General features: G+C 41.8%; 2 protein-coding genes across 2 annotated transcripts in view; one reads left to right on the forward strand and one right to left on the reverse strand.

Moving 5' to 3' along the window:
• Positions 1–291: 291 nt before the first annotated feature.
• ccdc177 (coiled-coil domain containing 177) lies at positions 292–13,533 on the forward strand. Its single transcript, XM_032500752.1, has 3 exons — positions 292–722; positions 1,473–4,899; positions 12,035–13,533. Exon 2 carries the CDS (start codon positions 1,485–1,487, stop codon positions 4,023–4,025), a length of 2,541 nt encoding a protein of 846 aa, XP_032356643.1. The 5' UTR covers positions 292–722; positions 1,473–1,484; the 3' UTR covers positions 4,026–4,899; positions 12,035–13,533.
• The window catches only part of plekhd1 (pleckstrin homology domain containing, family D (with coiled-coil domains) member 1), a 37,190-nt gene continuing 25,160 nt past the window's right edge, over positions 12,243–24,272 (reverse strand). Inside the window, 1 exon segment of the mRNA XM_032500764.1 lies at positions 12,243–13,294. Within this exon segment, the coding sequence (XP_032356655.1) occupies positions 13,137–13,294 (158 nt within the window). The 3' untranslated portion in view covers positions 12,243–13,136.

Consider the following 24,272-nt stretch of genomic DNA (forward strand, 5'->3'; position numbering starts at 1 on the left):
GTCACATGCGGTGATTTGACTTTTGATGGACCAGCCTGCACGGATTAAACATCTATTTATAGATTCGACTTTCAAACAATGTCTTTTACATTTAGTTTTTACAGATTTGTGTATAAGGCTACTTGGAAGAATAATTCCAGCGGTAAATATTTTAGAGAAAGGATTATTAAAAATACATTTTTATGGAATATATGTCTTTAGTGGATAAACATCCTATAGGAAGAATTGCACAAGACTAGCACAGTCGACACCATTAGGCCGCTGGTTTTTAGACTACGTGTGTATGGTTAAAAGCCATTTGAGCGTGTGAGCGCTTGGTTAATTGCAGCGTGCAGACCGTATTTTTAGCATATTGCCCACAGGCAGGCGGAGCTAAGGAGGGATGCTGCTGAATAGCAGGTGGAGACTGACTCAGAGGAAGCTGGATGGGAGATTTTTTTCGACGTGAAAGTAGCCTATGCATTTCAGCCTGTGGACGGTTTAGTATGTCTTTGTAATCCCGGAGAGCCCGGATTTAACGCGTCTCCCCCGGGCCCACAGGCTGTGAAAGGCTCCGTCTCTCCGTCTCTGTCGCGGGAGGTTGCGGCGATGTGAAGCTCCATCGTCGGGTCGACGGCCGCAGCCTTTTCCCTGAAACCTGATATTATGCAGGGAGCAAGGGACACTGGACGGATTAAAGGGGAACAAAGCAGCGGTTTAGAAAACGTTTTACAAACTGGCAGGTCAGTGGACGTTTGGGTGGTGCGACACCGCATGAAATACAAGCACACCACGGGATGAAGCAGCAGTAAATCTTTGTAACAGCAACAGTAAACACCAGCTAAAAATATCTAACACAAAATGAAACATCTCTAATAGAATATTTCTTTAGGATTTGACCCTGAGTCGTTTTTTAATGTGAGAGGGCACATATGTGCTGCTGATACAGAAAAGTCTAGGCCTGTACTGTTTGGAGGTCCTGATGGTGACCAGAGAGCTTAGTAGATTTGTCTAAAAGTGTTAGTTTATCAGCTAGAGTCAACTGTTATAAATCCATCTTTTTCTTTCTATTGGTTATAAATATACATGTTGCAGGACCTGGTTTGATTTCAAAGGTATTCTTAGGTTTATTGTGCGATGTAGAGTGAAAAATATTGCTATGAGTAATCAATTTCTCTCACCCTAGTAACTCTGCCTAAAATAGACTCTCTATTAAAGGACTCTGGTGGGTTTTTTTTGTTTCGTGTGATATGTCAGTTCCCTGAAGGGGCAATGTCTCATCTGGTGTAAAAATCAGCACATGAATATGTGTTCATGCATGCATGCATCTCTGAACCTACGTTATGACCCTCCCCCGCACACTGCATCTCTCTTAAGCTCTGGACTGAATGCTATAATCCTCTAATCGAAACCTCTTCCAACTATTTCATCCACATCCCCTCACATTTCTCCCTCCATCAACTCCTGCCCCCCTCCCTCTTCTCTGCCTGCAGTATTTGCCAACTATGGTCGACCCCTCGGAGGCTGAGGAGCAGAACAAGTGTAAAGGCCCTCACCTTGACACATCGGCCGTGGCCACTGAGGACCCTCGACTGCCAGAACAGGCCCATGGTGCGACAACTGAGGAGGATGGGGATGCCGGATTCGAGACGCCGCCCTCCGGCAGTCCGGAACAGAGCCCCTGCCACGCTGCAACCCCGGCGGGGCCAGACGCCTCCTCTCAGGGGGCCCCGCCTGAGCAACCACAGACTCAGACTGACAGAGCTCCGTCACCAAAATTGCACCTGGACCTGTACAACTTTGACTCCCCAGCCGCAGAGGGCAGCCGCTACGTGTTGACAAGCCCTCACTCTCTGGAGGCGTGTGCTCGATGTGGGGTCAAACCTGTAGAGCTCCTGCCCCGTCCGCTGGCTGACTTTGCCCGGGAGGCTCCCGGCCGCTCCATGCGTGTTGCGACAGGACTGTTTGAAGTCTACGAGAAGGACAGGCACGCCAAACTCAGGCAGTGCAGGGAGGAGAGGGAGAGGATCGTCCGAGAAGAAAAAAGAAGGATCCTGCAGGCTACAGTCAATACCGGCAGCAGTGTGTCATCCTCCTCTGCAGAGCAGCAGCAGAAAGCCTGCTCTGGCTCCTCTCAGCCTCCTAAATCTGGGCCGGCGACCTCCAGCACAGCTCCTGATTTCGGAGCATCCTCTAGAGCCACGGCACCAGGTCCAACCTCTAAAACAGGCACAGCTCTTTTATCTAAAGCTCCCAGCTCCAGTACCTCCCCTAAATCTCAGTCCTCGAAATCTGCTTCCACAACCTCTACGCCATCCTCCAAGGGTGTTTTCCAAGGATCTGCCAAGCATCCTTTGGCCTCCCCATCTGAGCAATTAAAGACCACACGGCCACTCTCGTCCGGCCCTCCACCAGTAGTCAGGAAGTCCTCAGGCGGTAAATCTTCAAACACTTTCCCCCGATCAACACCAAAACCCCCCTCCTTTCCCAGAGCCAACTCTACATTAGCATCATCAGGGACAAGGCCTGCAGTTCAGAGCTCTGGGTCGCCTCTGAATGGCATAACTGGAGCACAGTTCTCTCAGCACAACGGACATCTTGGCCTTCACTCCAAGGTGCAAGGAAAAAGCCATTCGCTGGAGTCCTTACAGCGGAGGAAGGATCCCGTCTGCTCTTCCACCTCCGCCACCACAACTACTACTACGTGCACCTCATCAGAGTCAGGTGCTTCCTCTTCTTACAGCTGGGACGGTCCACGAGATAACTGGGCCAAAGCCTCCAGTCCTCGAGCTCGCACTATGGCCACTTTCAACTCCCTGATGGGCCGCAGCCTCAGCCTCGGCGACCTGAGCCACTCCCTTCAGACGACGCAGAAGGTCGAGCGCATAGTGAAGGAGGTGAGGCGTCGAGGCCTGAAGGCCGTGTCCGAGCGCGACCGCAAGATCGCAGCGTTGATGCTTGCCAGATACCAGGAGGAAGACATCATGAGTCAGACTCGCTACGTGGCTCACCTACAGTGGGACAGCGAGCGCCGCATGGACGAGCTACGTCGGGAACAAGAGGACAGGGAGAAGCAGCGCGCGGTGCTCCAGTGCCAGCGGGTGTGGCAGACCCAGGTGACGACCCGCCAGCGAAGACTCAGCCAGCAGGAGCGGCAATCGACGGCCGCGAAAATGCGACAGGCGGAGGAAAGCGAGGAGCGGTGGAGGGAGCTCTCGGAGCAGCAGGAGCGCAACCGTTTGCTGAGGTTACAGCAGGCGGCGCGAGAGGAGAAGCATAAGAAAGCCCTGCAGGAGCAGAACCTGAAGGCCCTGGAGGAGGAGAGGGCGGCCATGCTGGAGCAGGAGAGGCTGCTGCTGAGGGAGAAACTCACCATGGCCGAGCTAAAGAGGCAGGAGAAGGAGCACCAGAGCCAGGAGGAGAGGCGGGGTCTGAACAAAGCCGAGAAGAGACGTCACGCAGCCCTGATACAGGAGATCGCCCGCAGGGAGCAGGAGGAGAGGGACGAGGCCAGGAGGGCAGCGGAGGAGAAGCTCAGTCGCTCCCTGGAGAATTACGAGCAGATAGTCGAGCGTCGGGGGCAGGAGCTGAAAGAAAAGGCCAAGCGTGAGGAGAAGCAGATCCAGAAAGCACGCAGAGCGGCAGAGAAGCGCGAGAGGCAGCAGCAGCAGCTGCTGGAGGCTCGCGTGAAGGAGGCGGAGAAACGAGCCCAGCAGGCGGCTTTGGTGGCCGAGGAGAGGGCCAAAGAGAAAGCTCAGCGGGCCGTCCAGAGCCGGCAGGAGAAGGAGAAACTGCAGAAGCTCAACAGGCAGCGAGTGGAAGAGGAAGAGAAGCAGAGGCGCCTTGAGCTGCTGCAGTCCATCGAGAGGAAACTGGAGAAGAGCGAGCAGATCTTCAAGGAAAAGCGGGCGGTGCTGGAGAGCGCTCGCTCCGTGGCCCAAGCCTCTTTTCACGTACGAGACAAAGTGCGGGAGGAGACCAACATGCGTACGTTTGATAAAATGGCCCTCGAAGCTCAACTCAAAGCCAGCCTGAATGAGAAATAAACTCACAGCTTCATTTTGAACCGCGTACTTCTGGGCACGTGCTTGGCTCCTGCCTTCATCATGGCCCTCATCACTCAACAGCTTTACCCTTCTTCGCATAAAGAGCCACAGTGTTGTTTTTTTCCCTTACATATCTTCACCCATCAGCTGATGTGTGTACATTTTTGACCATCCGTTTTTATTATAGATTCTTTCAAAGCAAACCAAATCGTTTTGTACCATGGATATAACGAGACGACAAACTTCATCAGCTGTTCTGAATGAACAGTAGAGCCTGTCGGGCAAGTACAGCGGGCTTCATGTTAGATTAGAGTGTGGAGAGAGCTGCCTTGTGCAGACACACAACCCCTCCTCTCTCTTTCTCTTTGCCCTCTACTCCGCCGATCTTGGCTAATGGACTGAAAGCTGTGCTGGAATGAAAAGAGTCATTGTTTACCAGGAAGCACAACTCCATGACAACTGCAGAGGCTTTTACGGGAGCTCTCCTGTACGCGTGAATGAAGCGCAAATGGTTCTAGACCCCCAAAGCAAAGGAGGGATGCTTTTGTACACACATTGTGACACAGCTAGATATAGCATGGAAATAAAGCCCCGGGCTGGACACTTGTCTGTACCTAACCGCTGACAATGCAGAACAGGAGGGCCGTGTGCCCGAGCCCCCGTGCTCGATGAAGCATCAGAGGACGTTGATTCCTGCTGCAGGGTTGTTCTTCCCTCTGTCTTTTTCCCTTCAAGGACTCCTTCTGTTTCATCTCTCCATGTCAGATTGCAATAGCGCTCTGAGAGACAGCCACCTTTTATTCCTCCCCCCCCCCCCCAAAAAAAATAAGTCAGTCTGCTCTCAACAAAGCCTCCTGCGGACCTGAACCAACAGGTACGAGTTTGTATTGCTTTCACTGGTTATGCAATGCCTTCTGTTTTGTTACGTGCTGTTGCCTTTCAGTGTTTGCAATTAAAAACAGCAACACAACAACCCTTGGTCAGATATCCAGAGAAAAAAATCAGAATCAGAAATACTTTACTGATCCCCGAAGGGAAATTCTCTGTTGCAGTTGCACAAATAGTAGAAATATCAAGTAGAAATATAAATATAAAAATACAAGGAGTGTGGATATGTACAGTATTTACGTAGTTAAAGACATTTTATGATACGGTATTTACATAATTTAGGAGTTGTAATGGTGAATAGTAATAATAATAAATTATAATAATAATAATAATAATAATAGCAGTTGAGTATTGCACACAATTCAAGCTAGTGTTGTCCAGTTTCAACCTCACTAAGTGACACTTGGAGGGAGGAGTTGTAAAGTTTGATGGCCACAGCCCGGAATGACTTCTAGTGGTGCATTTTGGGAGAATGATTCTTTCGCTGAAAGTGCTCCTCCTCCTGATCTCCACATGAGCCAACATGCAAGCCAACAACAAGCTTTAAAGGCCCCTGGCTGCGCTAATCGTACAATCTCTCAGATTAAAAGAAAAGGGAGATACACATGGGGTTTTTGCACTCAGATGTAGGCGTTGCCATAGCAATAGAAATCCGGATGGAGCAGCGAAAGGCGAACTGCTGAGCAGAGGGATGTGTGGGAATATGAGGGGCCGCCTGTGGGGAGCTGCCTCTACGGCGGCTCGTTTTGGTCGTTTCTGTGGAAAAACCCAGCAGGGACATTACTGCAGCATTCCTCCTCGCCACTGATTCAGGCAGAAGTCCTCTAAACCCTTCACCTACCCAGTCAGTCAACGTTCCTGAGGCCACGAGGTAGACTGGGCCGAGCATTTCAGACAGCCTGATGCCTCCTAACGTCAATAACTACTGAGAGAAAAACCAGACTGAATTTGAAATGCAGCATTATAACAGCAGGGGACTGGCAGGCTTATGGCCCTGGGGGGGGGGGGGTTATGTAAGGTTGACGGATGAGACTGCAGATTTGTTGGGGCTGATGAAGGTGTCTGAAAACATGAGCTCGCCAATCTAAAAAAAAAAAGGTTATATTAGAACGCAGGCACATAGTAAAAGCTGCAGTAAATACCAGTAAAGTCAACCACCTACTTTCAGATGCAGGCACTTTAAAATTAAAACAGAAATTATAAGGAGAACAGAGAGGCAAGAGGAACAGATTACCTGCAGACCTTTGGATGATTTTGACTCACTCTTGTTGTTGCACATACTTGACAGCTACTGAAAAATTACATCAAAGAATCACATTTGTTATTATTGTATTTGTATATTATCATGTATTTTAGTTATACATTCGGCATTCATTAAATCGATAAATCGATTGAGACCAGCTCATCTTTTAGGGGTGGGGGAAAAAATCAATACAGCATAGTATCACGATATTTTCAGTGGCAATACTGTATCAATACACAGCTTTTAATTTGAATTGTATTAATTTATTTGACAGGGACAATGTACATTAATTAACATTGCTGTAAATGCACCAGAATTAGCCAAAAGGCTTTTTTTCATCCGTTGTCCCTGGACAGTTCTTAAAATTGTCTACTATAAAGAGGTGGCTATGGTGCCAAGTATGGATCTTTTGTTATTATACATGGTGTAGTCAGTTGGTCCCATTTTGCAGCAATAAAATTAAAGTGATATGAACAAACAAAGAATAGTTTCTTTTTAGATAAAAACAGATGACAGTTGACAAAGTTTCCTTTTGGGGACGTCATTTGAAATTGGGAAAAAATTAGAAGTTGGAAAAAAAGTTATAAATTGGCAATATATCACAGAATATTGCAATGTGTTTAAAATCGCAATAATATCGTGTCGTGGCATAAGAATTGTGATGATATCGTATCGGGAGGTGTCTGCTGATTCCCACCTCTACCATATTCAAGGGAATCTTATGTTGTCTTTATTTGACACTCATCATCTGATCTTAACACCTCCAAGTCCTTGTAGATGGTATTTTTAAGATCCAAATCATGCGTGCATCAGGTAGCATCTTGTAAGAACATTATAAAAACTGATCTTTAAAAATTCTATTGTGCTCTGAATAATGCTTTTTAGTCCGAAGGTTTGTATAATGTTTTTGTACGGCCACAGAAAATGCCAGCATTTAAGTACACTGTATTGTAATTTTTTTTCAACATAACATAGTACTATGACTTTTTTCCACATGCTTTTTTTATGAATGACTTTCAAAATACTGTACTCTTACTCTTCTACAACATATAATGACTTTATCTTTGACATACTATACTGACTTATTTTCAACTGCCTTTTTCAACATTCTATACTATGACCTGTCTTTGAATGACTTTCAAAATACTAAACTAGTTTATTTATACTAGATACATACCATGACCTTTTTACAACATACTATACTATGACTTTTTTCAACATACTAACCAAGTTTATTTATACTATATACACACTATGACCTTTTTATGACATACTATGCTATGACATTTTTTTGACATAGCGTGCTATGTCTTTTTTTGGATTAACTATTTTAGGACTTTTTTCCCAACCTACTATAGCCTACTATGACCTTTGACTTTTCAACATACTACACTGAATTTTTTTGACATTCTATACTATGACTTTTTTTTTTTTTTGGGATCAAATGTTTTTTGTTTTTATTCTACAAATTAAGAAAAAACACAAACAAACCACAGGCAAAACACTGGAACATAAAAACATGTCCCAGGGCCAAAACATACAGAGAGGATAGAGAGACGTGGGGGGGGGGGGACGGACACATAAAAGAACACAACAGAAAGAGTGACGTCCACAGCTTGTATAATAAATGTCGAAACAGATATTCACAAACACATACAGGACATAAACAGACACACACACACAGACACACACACACAGACAGACAGACAGACAGACAGAAGTCACAAGACACATGTATACAGAAGCAAACAGAAGTAAAGACTAACACAAATTCCCGGCAGAAGTTTCAAAGACTCCGCAACGCTGAGCCAAGTGTCCAAAGTCTGTCCTCCATTAGTGTGAGCTGCAGATAGCTCCATGTATACAACATCCCAAAAAGAGAACATCCATGTACAAACAGATAAGTCAGGTGGGTGGTTTCTAACGGGCTGCAATCCTCCTCTTAGCAGCTGTAAGTCCAGCAAACAGTGCCCGTTTCTGACTCCCTGAGAGCTGACAGGCTGACAGGTCATTCAGAATCCAGACAGTGACAGTAACAGGCACAGTGACATTAAACAAGGTGGACATTTTGGATGCAATACTGTTCCAGAACTGACCAACAGGAGAACTCTCCCAGAACATGTGAGGATACATGCTTTGTGCTTTAATTGGGCAGAAAGTGCATAATGAGCTGTTAAGTATTTTCATGTGGTGCATTTTCACAGGGGTGAGATATGTCCTTTGTATGAAATTGTAGTGAATCTGCTGATGATCTGGATTGCGAGATACTTCTGGCATGTTAGACCAAACATCATGCCAGTCGAGATCGATACTCACGCCTGGACAATCGCGTGCCCAGATCCTCTCGATAGGAAGGGCAGAGTGACCAGATGTCACCAAGAACTGATAAAGCCTGGATACCTGTTGTGGAAGTTTCTGTACAGCGAGGGAGCAATTTGTGTTGAAGATTAGACCTTGTTGAAACAAAATAAAGACAGGCTGCAAACTGGATCAAAGGTTTAGGTATTCGGTAGAAAGGGTTTAATTGTTTTCTGCAGAGAACAATCAAATGACGAGAACAGCTTTCACAATGAACAGAGTTACATGTGGCAACAGTTCTGGTAAATACAATCAGTAATACACCTCCTTATATCCCCGTGCATCTGTCTCTAGTGCGTCAGGAATGACTGTAGCCGTCATTCTGTCTGAGAAATCAGAGATTTATCTCGTCTGTAGAAAGCTTCATGGCTCCGACCTTGCTTACGGTGGAGAAATGCAGAGTCATAACATGTTTAGCTGTCTCCAACACTGGAGGACTTATTTTGTATATACACATATTTCAGAGGCAAATTGAAGGATTTACTTATAATGAAAAAATCCCTTAATAGATGAACAATTATTGAAAGAAAATCATTGTCTATGTAATTTTCCCATTACAATACCATACCACAGTTTTTAGGCTGCACAGTAAATAACTTCCAGATAGGATGGATGGGTAGAGCCCTCTGCCAGGGAACACCGTGTTCCTTGAGTGCCACTAGGACTTTTTTTCTTCACTTTTTCGACATACAGATGAAGCCATCTAAAATGTCCGCTCCCTGGCAGGTCTGTGACTGACCAAAAACACAATATTCTGCTGAAGCATTTTGTTAAACCCAGATAGAATACAGACACTAGAATACAGTTGGCTTGTTTGTTTTGATACTTTAAGGAAGTAGCGATACAACTGAGGGAGACACGCCTGTACCACAGAACCGTTCTCTCCATGGAAGCCGCTATTCAAAAGAACTGCATGAAAATAAAAGCAATACTAAGGGAAATTATTGATATGGATTAGGAAAAAGTGGAACAGTGTGCGGGACTCATCAGCTGACTATCTGCAGCGAAACATAACATCCGACAAACCCACACAAAGTTTTTTACAAAAAGAAAATACTATCACAGTTTAGAAAAGATCGTGGGTCAGAACCGGGGTTGAAATCAGCTGATCACTTATCATGGCCGTGGAAGCTAAACAGAACTGCCCGAAAATGTAAATGTGCTGTATTTATATAGCGCTTTTCTAGTCTTAACGACTACTCAAAGCGCTTTTACATCATACAGGAACCATTCACCATTCATACACTGTGGCCGAGGCTGCCGTACAAGTGTGCCACCTGCTCATCAGATACACACACATTCACACAGCATCAGGAGCAACTCGGGGTTCAGGGTCTTGCCCAAGGACACTTTGACATGGGATTGCAGGGCCAGGGATCGAACCCCCAACCTTCCGATGGGTAGGCAACCGCTCTACCACTGAGCCACAGCTGCCTCCTAAAATAAAGCAATATGGAGGGAAAAGATTGATAAGGAATAACGTAACTATCCATGGGAGTCGGATGCGATGATTTGCAGTGCAGTAGCGGTACAGGCTTGGACACGCTGACAAAATGTTCTTTACGCAAATAAATACTTATGTAGAATAATAATAATCCTGAACGGTCTATAGTACCATTGAACAATTAAATGTGAGCGGCAGTTGCTGGTTGTCCACTACAGAGCCCCGAGACACCGTCGATAGGTGACTGCAAGCCAGTACAGGCGCTGCCAGAGGACGGTCCGTTCAGGGGCCACGAATGTCCCTTAACCCAGACAGAGGGAGCGTCATGCAGGGCTGACAGTTGGCACCAAGACCACTACTTCAAGGAAAAGATCGTGGCTCGTTTCCTGGGTGAAAGGGTTTTATTTTCACCGCCAAGTGAACTCCGCTCTCCGGCTTGAACACACCGTGTTTTAGGTTGACACCACATTGGACGTTGGAAGTTAATAAATAAGTGTTTTGGCATGCTTGGTCGAGTGTCACTAATAAATCCAGTGTCAGATTCGAACCCGCAATATTGGTAGCCTACATTGAGAATGGAATATTCTCAGTTTAGTTTGCATGATCCAGTTGCAGTTCAAACTTTTTAACAACATTCCCTCGCTTGTACTTACAGTCATTCATAATCAGAAAGATTAAAAAAAGATCAAAAAGATATTTATGCACACAGTATTCGTCCTATGTGGAAATTCTAAGAACAGTTACTGCACTGGGTGGCAGCGTGAAAATATTTTTCCATCAATAGCACATTTTACACTGCTGAGACCACCGGTTCAGTGTGAGTTTATGCTGTTTGATACACTATCTGGCCGCGTAGGGCCGGTGTGTTGCTGCTAGCACCGAGGGTGAAGTGTCCATGGCCCATCAGCTAAGCTAAGGGATACAGACAGTGTTGTTGAAGTAACATTTCACCCTAAAAGTCGTATTAGAGCTGACAGTGGTAGCCTTTGAGCAGCACAGTGAATTCATATTTTCCTCAGTCTATAGTAACCTTTTAAAGACGACAAGGCAGCACAACATCCTTCCATTTTATAGTTTAATTTGGCTATAATGAAATTGCCACCGTAGGATCACGGTTACATAGCCTAACCTTTGAAATGAGCGACATTTTAACTGTGCACAGGTAAAATAAACAAATGTAGGCCTTATGTAAGGCTCAATTACAATAACTAGATAGACTAAATAATAGCTAGAGTAGAGATCATTTACTACAGTAGGCTATAACCACTGTATAATAGACGTCATTGACTTGGAATGAACTTGATTTAATGTCTCTGGGGGATAGCTTCTGTGTAGTGAAGCTTCATTTACTGGACAAGAAATGGTAGAGTAGTCACTCACTACTTTTGAAATGCAGCAAGTATCCAAATGGGTGTGGTCACAGTGGAACTGAGACACACCTTGTCAGGATGCAGGGGGGGGGGGGGGGGACTGGAAGTAGGCTGGAGATTGAAGGGGAAGGGAAGGCTTTTTTTTTTTTAATCACTTTTTCGACATACTACACTATGACTTTATTTTCCGACATTCCATACTATGTCTTTATTACTCTTTTTTGACAAACTTACCTTTTCTAGAAACTGTTCTATGACTTTATCACATTTTTCGACATACATTCGACTAATTCAGCGCATTTACTTTTGCCTTTTTTCTAAAAACATTCTAGTTCTCCTTTGCTGCTTTTACTTGGATCTGTCTTTTTTCAGCATACTATGGCTATTTTGTCACTTTTTTTAATATACTTTGGCTTTTCATGACTTTTTTCTACATACAATACTATGACCCTTCACTTATCACTATTCGACATACTGCATTATACTGACACAGTATAATAGGTTTTTTTAAGACTTTTTTCAACATACTATACTATTACGTTTTTAGGCATACTATATTATTAGTTTTTATGGCTGTATTTAAAAAAAAACTATACTTTTGCTTCATCATCACTTCAGCAACACTTTTGACATGCTCCGAGTTTTTTTTATTTAATTAAATGGACTCCCCACGGTATTCATCCCCCGTCTGTTTCTTTCCCTGCAGGTCCTGGTGATGAACGAGAGCTGGGGATGTAACCTACGATGGTCCTCCTTTCTTCCCACGTTGAACTTCATCACAAAGTCTGCTCAGATGGAAATACATCCCTCTCTTTTCCCTTTTAAACTAGTGATAATGTCATGTTCTGAGCTGCTGAGAAGGACCCTAGATGTGAACCTACAGCCTTTTACCTGCATTAATGAAATGCCATGGACAAGGTTCAAACAGCTTTATTCACATCAAGGCATGTTGTTCAGTCCATAATATGTTCCCTCTTGACTTCTCTCTACATGTGGGCTTCTTTTTTTGTATCATTTCTGGTGAGTTATCATTTGCATTATGATAAAAATGCTTGTTTCAATGATTTACATATGGTTGCTTTGTTAAGGACAGATGTCGCAATAATGAAATGGTCAAGGTCAATATCAAACATCTGTAAGTTCAGCGTTTTTCTATAGCATCTGTTACAAGTAAAGTACAATCTGTTCATACAATCAAAACCAGAATAATAAAAAACATTTCACAAGATGGATTTACATTGTCTGTGCTGTCTGCTAAATCATTTCTGTATATTGTAAATCTGTTGTAGTAGTTTAGAGTATGATTTAGTACGAGGCTGCCAACTAAAACACTATGATTTATGACATGTTATGTGTTACTGTGCTACAATTCCTTACTGAGTGAACCCGTTATTCTTAACATCATAATTACTCTTTGGCTTAATCCCATCTGAAGGTTTCTATTGCACTTTAGTACCAAACAGTTCCAGAATCTGAACTCTAGAGAACTAACAGGCATGACCACCACAGGAAAGAAAATAAATTGTGGGTGTTTTTTTTTTTTTTTAAAGCCATATCAAGAAAATTGCGTCGTCATTTTCCATCTTCCTTACTCGTAATTCCTGGAACTGTTTGGGAGAAAAGGGCTAAGAACCAGTGGGTCCATGGGGGGGGGGGGGGGCTGAAAAACAACTCACACATTTCTGTGTACAATCATCTACAGTATCCTAATGGTGGGTCTGGGATCAGGATCTCTACGTTACTCACTGTGGGAACTGAATAAAGATGAGGACCATTTCTCCTATTTTAGCTTTAGCTCTTTTTTCCCCTCAGTCCTCTGCTTTGTTCATGGCATCCTTGCGAGTGATGATTTTGTACACACTCTCTCTGAAGCTGCTGTCAGACGTCAGCCGCCGGGCCGTCTCCCGCAGCTCGTCCATGCTGCCGCCGTCCGTATGCGCTACAGCAAAAGACTGAGAGTGTTTTACTGAAAGAAAAAAAAGCAGAAATTTCAGTATGTTAAAAAAGTATTGGTATGATAGGTTGGGATAAAGGCATATAGTGTGCTGAAAAGTTATGAAAAATTAAGGTATGTTGAAACAAGTGATAAAAATGCCAGAATGTGGAAAAAATTGATAAAGAGGACAAACATGGTCCCTTAGTTACTATATCTGTAATATGCAAAAAAACTAATTGGTTCTGTGGCTAATAAAATAATAAACAGTCTATCATGCGGTCTGCTTTTTTCATATCATGTAGTGCAGTGAGTGTTAAGGTCTAACACCACTGTTATTACACCTGCTTATTACAATGTGGGAACAGTGTTACATAACAGTCAAAAAAAAAAAAAAAAAAAGGGGAAAAAGTCATAGTTTAGTATGCCTTAAAAAGCCATAATATAGCAAGTTGCAAAAGTGATAAAAAAAAAACAATAGAGTATGTAAAAAAAAAAGCAATTAAAAGCCATAGTATAGTATGTCTAAAAAAGCCACCGTGTGGGGGGACCTCCAGCTCACCCAGTAGGCGCGTGCACCCCATGTAGGCGGAGTCTTTACAGTGGCCCGGGTCCGAACCCGACCCACGGCCCTTTGCTGCGTCATCCCTCATCTCTTCTCCCACCTTTCTACTGTCACTATTAAATGAAGGGAAAAGCTGCCCCCCCCCCCCCAAAACAAAACAAAATAAAAAGCCAAAGTATGTATAAAAAAAAAAGGCCATTGTATAGTATATTAAAAAAGTGATAAAAAGTCATAGTTTGTCAAAAAGAGAAAATATAGTGTGTTGAAAAAGTGATTAAAAAATCCAAAGTATAGTATATTGAAAAAAAGTCATAGTATAAAAAAAAAATGATAAAAAGCATATAAAAGAGTAAATGAAAAGATGTATAGTAGGTCAAAAATGTAATAAAAAACGTCATGTTATAGTAAGTCGCAAAAGGGATTAAAAAAAACAACATGATATAGTATGCTGAAAAAAAGTGATATTGTATGTTGGAAAAGTGATTAAAAAAAAGACCATATTATAGTATATAAAAAAAAATATTTAAAAAAAAGCCATATTATTGTTTTCCCTGTCTGTTTGGTTTGGTTTTGTGTGACGTTCCTGAAGGTGCCCTGTTCCTCTTGCCGGGCAACAGGTGCAAGGCGGGAAATCCAGGATCTCCTGAAATTGCGCTCACCTGTTTCTCATCAGCAATGTGCTCACCTGGTCCTGATCATCATCACTACATCGTTTAGGCTGGGACCTGACAGCCAGTCCCTGTACTTGTATGTTGTGCTTGTGTGTCTGAATTGTCGCTTGCTGTGTGCTACTTTACTGACCCCTGTTCCTCTGTCTGCAGTACCTTCACCCTGGATTTCCTTTCGCCCCTGCCTGGCGACCAGAACCTAGACAATGTCGTACCATCAAGACTCCTGTCCGTCACCGCCCTCCCTCGCCTGGACTCGCCTGTCTCCATGTCTGGCATAACCTTATGGCTTCAATAAATACTCACATTATATCGCCACCTACCTTGTCCCGGTCTGTGTTTGGGTTCAGACCCTAAGAGTTTCTGACAATTATAGTATGTGGAAAAGAGTGATGAAAAAGCCATATTATAGTATGTCATAAAAAGAGCTAAGCAGCCATATTATAGTAAGTTACATAAGTGATTTAAGTATAGCATGTTGAAAAAGGGATTAAAAAAGCCATAGTGTGTCAAAAAAGGGACAAAATCCCATAGGTTCCATATGTTGAAAAAGTGATAAAAAAAGACTTAATAATATTCCAAAAACAGTGATTAAAAACTTACTGTATGTTATATTTAAAAAGTGATGAAAAGCCATAGTGTAGTATGTTGAAAAGGTCATAAAAAGGCTATAGTATAGTAAGATGCAAAAGTGATTACAAAAACAATAGTCTTTTGAAAAAAGTGATAAAAAGCCATAGTATAGTTGGTCGAACAAGTATGTCAAAGAAAGTGACAAAAATGTCATAGCGTAGTATGTTGATAAAGTGATCAAATACCATAATATAGTGCATCAAAAAATGTGATAAAAAGCTATAGTACAGTATGTCATTAAGAGTGATAAAAAAATAATAAATCACAAAAGTGATAACAAACCCATAATAATGGGTATGTTGAAAAAAAAATCCATATTGTCGAGAAAGTAATAATAGCCATACTATAGTATGTAAAAGAAACGTGGCATGGTATGTTGTAAGAAATAGATTAAAAAAGCCATGTTGTACTATATTTAAGAAGTGAATTATTTTGTGTTTTCACTTACGATACTTTACTGACCTATACTTTTTTTCTACATACGATACTATGTTTTTTTTCCACTTTGATCAACATACCATGGCTTTTATCACTTTTATTGACACACTATACTATGGCTTTTTATTACTAATTCAGCACTTAATTAGGTTTGATACTAATTCAGATTACTATGGCTTTTTATCACTTTTATCGACATACTATAATATGGCTTTTTATGACTTTTATCAACAACCTATAATATCGATTTTTTTATCACACTATACTATGGATTTTTCCCTTTTTTCGACATACTATGGCTTTTTTATTACTTAATTTAATGTACAATACCATGGGTTGTTTATTGCACTATACTATGGCTTTTTATCACTTTTATCAACATACTATACTATGGCTTTTTAATCGACATACTATACTATGGCTTTTTATCACTTTTATTGACATACTATACTATGACTTTTTCCATCACTTTTATTGACATACTATGGCTTGTTACACTTTTTTTGACATACTATATTATGGCTTTTTTATTACTTAAATTCATGCACTATACTAGGGCTTTTTTCAACATACTATAGCTTTTTTCTCTTTTTTCCCCATAATATGCTATTGCTTTTTAATAACTTTTTTTAGACGTACTATGGCTTTTTTAATCACTTGTTTTGACGTACTAAACTAAGGCTTTTTTTTCTGTTTTATTGACATACTATGGCTTTTTCCCTTTTTTTGACATACTATACTATGGCTTTTTTATTACTTATTTTAATGTACCATACCATGGGTTGTTATTTGCTTAATTTCATGCACTATACTATGGCTTTTTATCACTTATTTCAACATACTATACTATGGCTTTTTTCACTTTTATTGATATAATATACGTTCGCTTTTTTGATGAGCTGTGTTGCTTTTACGCCAAACATATCGTTTTGCATTGTGGCCAAAAAGTTTGATTTTGGTTTCATCTGACCAGAGCACCTTCTTCCACATGTTTGGTGTGTCTCCCAGGTGGCTTGTGGCAAACTTTAGACAAGACTTTTTATGGATATCTTTGAGAAATGGCTTTCTTCTTGCCACTCTTCCATGAAGGCCAGATTTGTGCAGTGTACGACTGATTGTTGTCCTATGGACAGACTCTCCCACCTCAGCTGTAGTTCTCTGCAGTTCATCCAGAGTGATCATGGGCCTCTTGGCTGCATCTCTGATCAGTCTTCTCCTTGTCTGAGCTGAAAGTTTACAGGGACGGCCAGGTCTTGCTAGATTTGCAGTGGTCTGATACTCCTTCCATTTCAAAATGATCGCTTGCACAGTGCTCCTTGGGATGTTTAAAGCTTGGGAAATCTTTTTGTATCCAAATCCGGCTTTAAACTTCTCCACAACAGTATTACGGACCTGCCTGGTGCGTTCCTTGGTCTTCATGATGCTCTCTGAGCTTTCAACCGAACCCTGAGACTATCACAGAGCAGGTGCATTTATACAGAGACTTGATCACACACACAGGTGGATTCTATTTATCACCATCAGTCATTGGATCAACATTGGATCATTCAGAGATCCTCGCTGAACTTCTGGAGGGAGTTTGCTGCACTGAAAGTAAAGGGGCCCAATAATTTTGCATGCACCACTTTTCAGTTTTTTATTTGCTAAAAAAGTTTAAAATACTTAACTCTGAGGACTGTTCACCTGGCATAATTGTCATCTACATTTTCACTATAAGACTTTAAAAGATAGCTCAGCTTATGAGGTTTGAACCCACAACCACTGATCCCATCCAACAAGATTTACATTAATGTGCTACAAACTACCCTCTACCCCAAATGTTCAGTATGACAGTAGTAGCCATCTCCTGGCATATTTCACATTTTCATTCTCACCTCTAGACCTTAAACTTCAACACACATTGTGAGATTTAAACCCACAACCCCTGTTTTTTCAAACCTGCTTTTGCTTTATGTGGCACATAAGTCCCCTCTACCCAAATGCTCTACTCTATTGACTTTTGTCCTGGCATTTTTGACATCTTTATATTAGACACTATTCGACCTCAAAACTCAATACACATTGTGAGACAATGATTGCATTTTTCCAAACAGCTATCACCTAACGTACCACAGAATAGCCTCTAGTCCAACTTTTCTACTGTCACGCTCCTGTTCTCCTGGCATATTTAACATCTACATGTTCACTATAAGACATTAAAAATGAACACAGCTTGAACCACAACCACTGATCCCTTCTTACAACATTTTAATTAATGTGCCACGAACTACTCTCTACTCTAAATGCTCCAACTTCAGGTTTCTTCTCCTGGCACATTTGACCTCTTCATGTCCACTTTTGGACCTTAAAATTCAACATACATTGTGGGATTTGAACTCACGACCTCCACTTCTTTCCAACAAGATCACGCTTTATGTACCAAGAACTACCCTCTACCCCAAAAACTCTACTGTGTGGACTGTTCTCCTAACATACTTTTAGCACAAAAAGCTCACAAAGTTTAACACACCTTGTGAGATTAGAACCAACCCCATTTGCACTACTTGATCAGAAATTACCCTCTACCCCAACTTCTCTATTGTTATGTCTATTCCTGGCATATTTTACATCTTCATTCTCACTGCTAGACCTTAAAATCCAAAAAGCTTTGGGAGGTTTGAACCCACAAGCCCTGTTTTTTTCCAACAAGCTTTATGTGGCACAAAGTACCCGCCACCCCAAATACTCTACTCTGTAGACTCTTGTCCTGGCACTTATGACATCTTCATGTTCGACCTTAAAAATCAATACACTTTGTGAGATTTGAACCAACAAAAATTATATTTTTCCAACCAGCTGTTGCCTTAGGTACCACAAACTTACCTCCAGCCCAACTTCTTTACTAGCGTGTGTGTTCTACTGGTATATTTCACATCTTCATTTCATTGTGAGACATTAAAATTCAAAGGGCCATGTGAGGTTTGAACCCACTAACCCTATTTCTCTCAGACAAGCTTTTGCTTAATGTGCCAAGGACTATCCTCTCCTCCATAAACTCTACTCTTAGCAATAGTCTCATAACATATTTAACATCTTCATTGTAAGACAATAAAATTCAAAGCGCCATGTGAAGTTTGAACCCACTAACTCTATTTCTTTTAGACAAGCTTTTACTCAATGTGCCAAGAACTATCCTCTACTCCATAAACTCTACTCTTAGAACTCTTCTCCTGGCATATTTGAAATTTAAAAAATTAAAAAATTAAAAAATTAAAATTCAACAAGTAATGTGAGGTTGGAACCCACAACCCTTATTTCTTTCAGACAAGATTCTGCTTTAGGTACCAAGAACTACCCTCCACCCCAAATACTACCTTGAGCATTCTCATAACATATTTAACATCTTTATTTTCACCAATCGACATTAAAATTCAACAAGCTATGTGAGGTTTGAACCCACAACCACTGTTTTTTTTTTTTTAATCAGCTTTTGTCTTATGACATATGAACTACACCCTACTCCAAATACTCTAGATTGTGGACTGTTCTTCTGGCATATTTGACACCTTCTCTACAATACATTAAAAGTTAACAAAGCTGTGATTTTTTTCTTTCAACCAGCTTGTGCTTTATGTGCCAAGAACCACCCTCAACCCCAAATACTCTAGTTTGTGGACTGTTCTTCAGGCATATTTGACACTTTCATGTTCACTGACAGACCTATAAATTCAACACACCTTGTGAGATTTGAACCATCAATAACTGGTATATTTCAACCAGCTTTCACCACAAACTACCATCTATCTCAACTTTTCTACTACTAGGCATGTTCTCCTGGCATATTTGACATCTTCACTTTCACTGTAAGACCTTAAAAAGCAACAAATCTCGCAAGGTTTGAACCCACAACCTCTGTTTCCTTTTTAAACTACTTATTGTTTCTATGCGACAATTTACCTTCTACCCCATACACTCTACTCTTAAAACTGTTTTGCTGGCATATTCTACAAAAACAAAAACATATTTTTCATAACTAGAAATAAAGAATATGACTATGATATAGTGATGTGCCATCAGTGTGAGATTTATTAAACATTGTAAATGAAAAACATTTGCAGAAAATGAACAATGTAATTAGCGACAATGCAGTTCAAGTGAAGGGGCCAAGAACATGTTTGATAAAAAACCTTTTGTACATATATATATCTATATCTATATCTACATAGATATAGATATAGATATATATATATGTACATATGTAGTTGCATTTATAATTTATTGCGAAACATGTGCTTGCACTTCACTGAGGATCTTGGTCATCTTCGGTGGCAGGGAGGACACAGCAGTGAGCCCACTTTTTTCCAGGCCCAGTCTGTTTCTCTGCTTTGTTTTGATCAGAATTATTGCAGAAAACGAGGCCTCACACAAATAGATCTAAAGGGCAGCAGCTGCAGCAAAGCTTTTCCTCCAGGCTCAGGATACTTATTTTGTACACACCCAAAACTGCGTTAGAGTGGAGTTTTCATATTTCATCTGTAGGCCATAGTCAGATGACTAGTCAGAGTTTTTCCTGTTGAGAGGAATCTTGTTTCTGTTTACTTCTGACAAAAGAAATGAGTTTCTCACCCAATCAAGCCGTGTTGATTTCTCCTCCATGTCAGGAAAGTATAAGTTAAAAAACTCACAATGAGGTTGGCTGAACGTTCTTCTATGATGGACCTGATTGGTGATCTCTCCATAAAACATCCCCCTGAGAAAAGCAGGTGAGATCCCCCTGTACACATGCCCATTTCCACAACTGCTATCTTCAGGAAACCCCCCACCTTGTCATACAGGTTCAGAACGTGGGTGTCCTTGCCTGAAGACACACATTCAGCTCATTCAATTTGCTGAATATGTCTGCCAGATGGCACATTGCAAGCCAATCTTCATCTTCAAACAGGGTGACATGTGGAGATCTTTGCTCTGACAAAAAGGTGTGCACCTCCGCCCATAGTTCCAACAGCCTGTTCCGTCTCCTCCCTCGAGATAGCCAGCACACTTCAGTGTGTAGCGGCACTTGTGTGTGTTCAGAGCCCATGTCCTCACAAAGGCGGAGAAATAGTCGCGCATTGAGTGGCCTTGACTTAATGAAGTTAATCACTTTAATGGTGTCATTCAAAATGTCATGCATCACACCGCTTATATTTTTGGATGCCAGTGCATTCCTGGGTATAACACAGTGATTCCACTGGATTCTTATTTCTAATACGCTCCATGAGCCCTTAAAACTCCTGTGATTGACGCAGCTCCGTCAGTGCAGACACTGCTGCAGTTTCTCCAATCCAGCCAGTTTTCAATGAAGAAATTATTCATAACATTATAATGTCCTCTCCTGTTGCTTTCCCCATCTCAACATCCACTTACCTTACAAAAGCAATGAGCTGTGTTTTGCCACTGACATTGGGCGACTCATCAAGCTAGAGTGAAAATGCTTCGCCAAGTTTTACTACAACTTTTTCAACAACATCCGCTCCCATTCTTTAAATTCTGCGGAAAACTGTGTCATTAGACATTTTTCATTTATCCGCCGCATTTTTGTCCAGCATTGTCTCAGCTAGTACAACAGCGGCTGAGAGTCCGCGGTTCCTCATGTCCTCAGCGATTGCTTTTCTGCTTTAGCCTCGAGCAGTGAAACCACATATGACGCCTGCAGTGCTTTGGCTGATGTTGTCGAGACTTCTGTTTCCTGCGATGATCTAAACTCAGCAAGTTTCTCTTGAAAAGTTCTGGTGGCTTACCAACATGACACCAATGTTTGGTGCAGACTGTTTCTCCCCACAAAAAAAACACAATGCATCCATCAAATACCTTGAATATCAGGAGGGGTCCTCATCACTGCTCTACCCCAACTACTCCACACTTTGGACTGTTTTCCTGGCATATTTACCATTTACTTTTTCACTGTTAGAGACCTTAAAATTTGACATATCCTGAGGGGTTTGAACCCACAACCTCTGTTTCTTTCCAACCAGGTTTTCCTCTATATGCAGGAAACTAACCTCTACCCCAACTACTCCAGCCTTAGGAATCTGTGTCCTTCCAACCAGTGTTCTATCACTCTGAGACATCTTATTTGACACACTTGACTTTTTCCCTCTCACCGTTGGACATTAAAAGTCAGAGTGCTCCCTGAGAATTGAACCCACAACCTGTGTTCTTCCAACCAGCGTTCTTCCAGTCTAAACTATTCAAACTGACAAAAACAAGTGACATTTTCAAGCATTATCTTGAACATCCCAATGGAAACAAGTTGTTCTAATTTGAGAGAATCCTGAAGCGAGTTCCATTTGTCAGGAGAAAATGCCATAGCCATAGTATGTCGAAAAAAGTGATAATGTCATAGTAAATTATGTCGAAAAAAAGCGATAAAACAAAAGTTATAAAAATGCTAAAGTTTATATAAAAAAAAGTTGTTTAAAAAAAAGTAATAGTTTAATATGTTGAAAAAAATGATAAAAAAGCCAAAAAAGCCATAGTATAGTAGGTTGAGTGCTTAGTGTCCGCTGCCCTCATTAGGAAGTCACACCCCCGATTTCCACAGGATGGATATAGTCCCATCTGCTGTGTGCTGAATTGCAAAAATAGAAACTCTGCGTATCGGAACTAGTCGGGACGGAGTCGGGATGCAGCCATTCCGCAGTCCGTGGAAATACACACACTGACTTTAATGGAAACCAAAAGACGCTGACACTGTTTCACATCCTGTGGAAATTGGGGGGAAGTAATAACAGAACTGTCGGTGCGTCCACATGATACAAGCCTACCGTCATAATAGAATTAAAGTTACATATAGCCACTTTAAAATAAGTGGCAACTTTGTCTGGTAAGTTCTTAAATTCTTCCAGCAAAAAGAGACTACACAAACTTTTGTAATCAATTGGCACGTTTGAGATGAGCCAGGTCTGTGCAGAATCAATCACCGGCGATCGCCGCCCGTTGCATGCTGGTTAGATTTGTGTCCGACTCGATCCCGACTTGCTCTGACGTCATGCACACGTAGGCAACGATAACCCCACGAGATCAAGGCGGCGGCAGTTCTGAGACGCAGGCAGGGCAGTTGCTTTTTGCCTGCAAGACCCAGGCTGACCCAGGGCATGCTGGGAAATACAGGCCTCTCAGCTGATTTAACAGCTGATTAGTTAGGAATCAACTCAACGTCATGTTTTAAATGACCTTTTAATTGATTTTGAATTACAGTGATTTTAGTTGCCATTTGTCTGATTTAACCACACAAACCAAGTGTGGCTGATAGTGACATTTAGAAGTGAAAGAGACTAAATCCGTTCAGATAACAGATCATCTACAGTCTGTAGTTTATTAAAATTAGCAACACATTGCATGTAGAGCATTTTGAGAGCTACTCTGTCATAATTAAAACAACTGGAGACTTGTACAAGCTGATATATGGGTTTGATAAAATTTTATTAAATTGGAGTTGGACCCAAGGGGGTAAGCCTCTTTTCTCTAAGCAAAGCTCCCTACGGCGCCATTTTGATGTTAGCCAGCCACCACCTGCCGTTAGCTTCCCATTGACTGCCATTCATTTTGACGTCACTTCTGAAGAGTTTAAAGCCTCCATCTGTCCGTTGTTTATTTCTAAAGAAACACGACAATGCATATAAAAGGCTCCATTACCTTGTATCTCACGTATGGCTCCGTGCAGACGTTTTTGTAAAAATAGGCTAACGGTTGTGTCATAATCCCGCGACTTGCTGTTGCACAGTAGAGGAATTACCGTATAGTACAGGGTAAGCTTGCAGACAGTTTAGACTTCCATTAGCTGTTTAGGTTTAATTACTAATGTTAACTAGCATGTTAGTTAGCAGTAATTAGCCTGTGCCTATGTTATCTCCTAACATATACGTATGCTCTCCGTCTGTGCTGATTGGGAATGATTGAGATCTCTTTTGGCACAGCTACCAGAAGACGTACAACTTTCAGACAGGTTGCTCACGTCACAGCTCAGTTAAAGCTGCAAAGTAACGCTCAGCTATCACTGGGAAAGTGCTTCTAATATCCTTCACTGATCTGCAACAGGATCTGTTGGTCCATTTCTTTAACTGTCTGTGATTGGACCACAGTGTTTCTGTCACTTCCTGTTCAGCCTGAAGGCCGCTGGAAACGGCTGGAAACTGTCTGACTTGAGAGCGGATTTTTAAAGCAGGAGTGGCGTAGTTTATGTCGTACGAGCCTATTGACATTTTTAGATTGGCACCAACAATCAAACAGATCTTTTTTGCCAAATTCAATACAAGTCTTGTCAGATTCTTTGAACCGCCAAAACCTTTGGCGACATGTCTCGTGCACCAATGCATATACTCTAGCACAGCTGCTTTGACCTCGTCATAATCCAAGGACGCTTGGGCTTCTTGAGCAGTGTGAAGAGAAACTGCAAAAGCAACGGCCGAACGTGCGTAGGCCATTTTAATTTTAATTTTGTTTGCAACAAGCTCAAACAAAGTGAAATATTTATCTACATCCCTCTCACTAAAGAGAGCAACCCAAACATATGTACTTGTGAATCTCAAAAACATGCAACTGAGACACCAAGCCGTTCCTGCGTCAAATACGGACGTTTGGACAGTGGCTGTCCACGCCTGACGCAACAAAAAAGGCGCCCTTTGGTGTGTGTGTAGAGCGTACTGGGGGAGGCAGTGTCTAGACGGGGTTTAGCGAGTAGTATGTA

This window comes from Etheostoma spectabile, chromosome 20 (genome assembly GCF_008692095.1).
Source record: "Etheostoma spectabile isolate EspeVRDwgs_2016 chromosome 20, UIUC_Espe_1.0, whole genome shotgun sequence".
Taxonomy (NCBI): domain Eukaryota; kingdom Metazoa; phylum Chordata; class Actinopteri; order Perciformes; family Percidae; genus Etheostoma; species Etheostoma spectabile.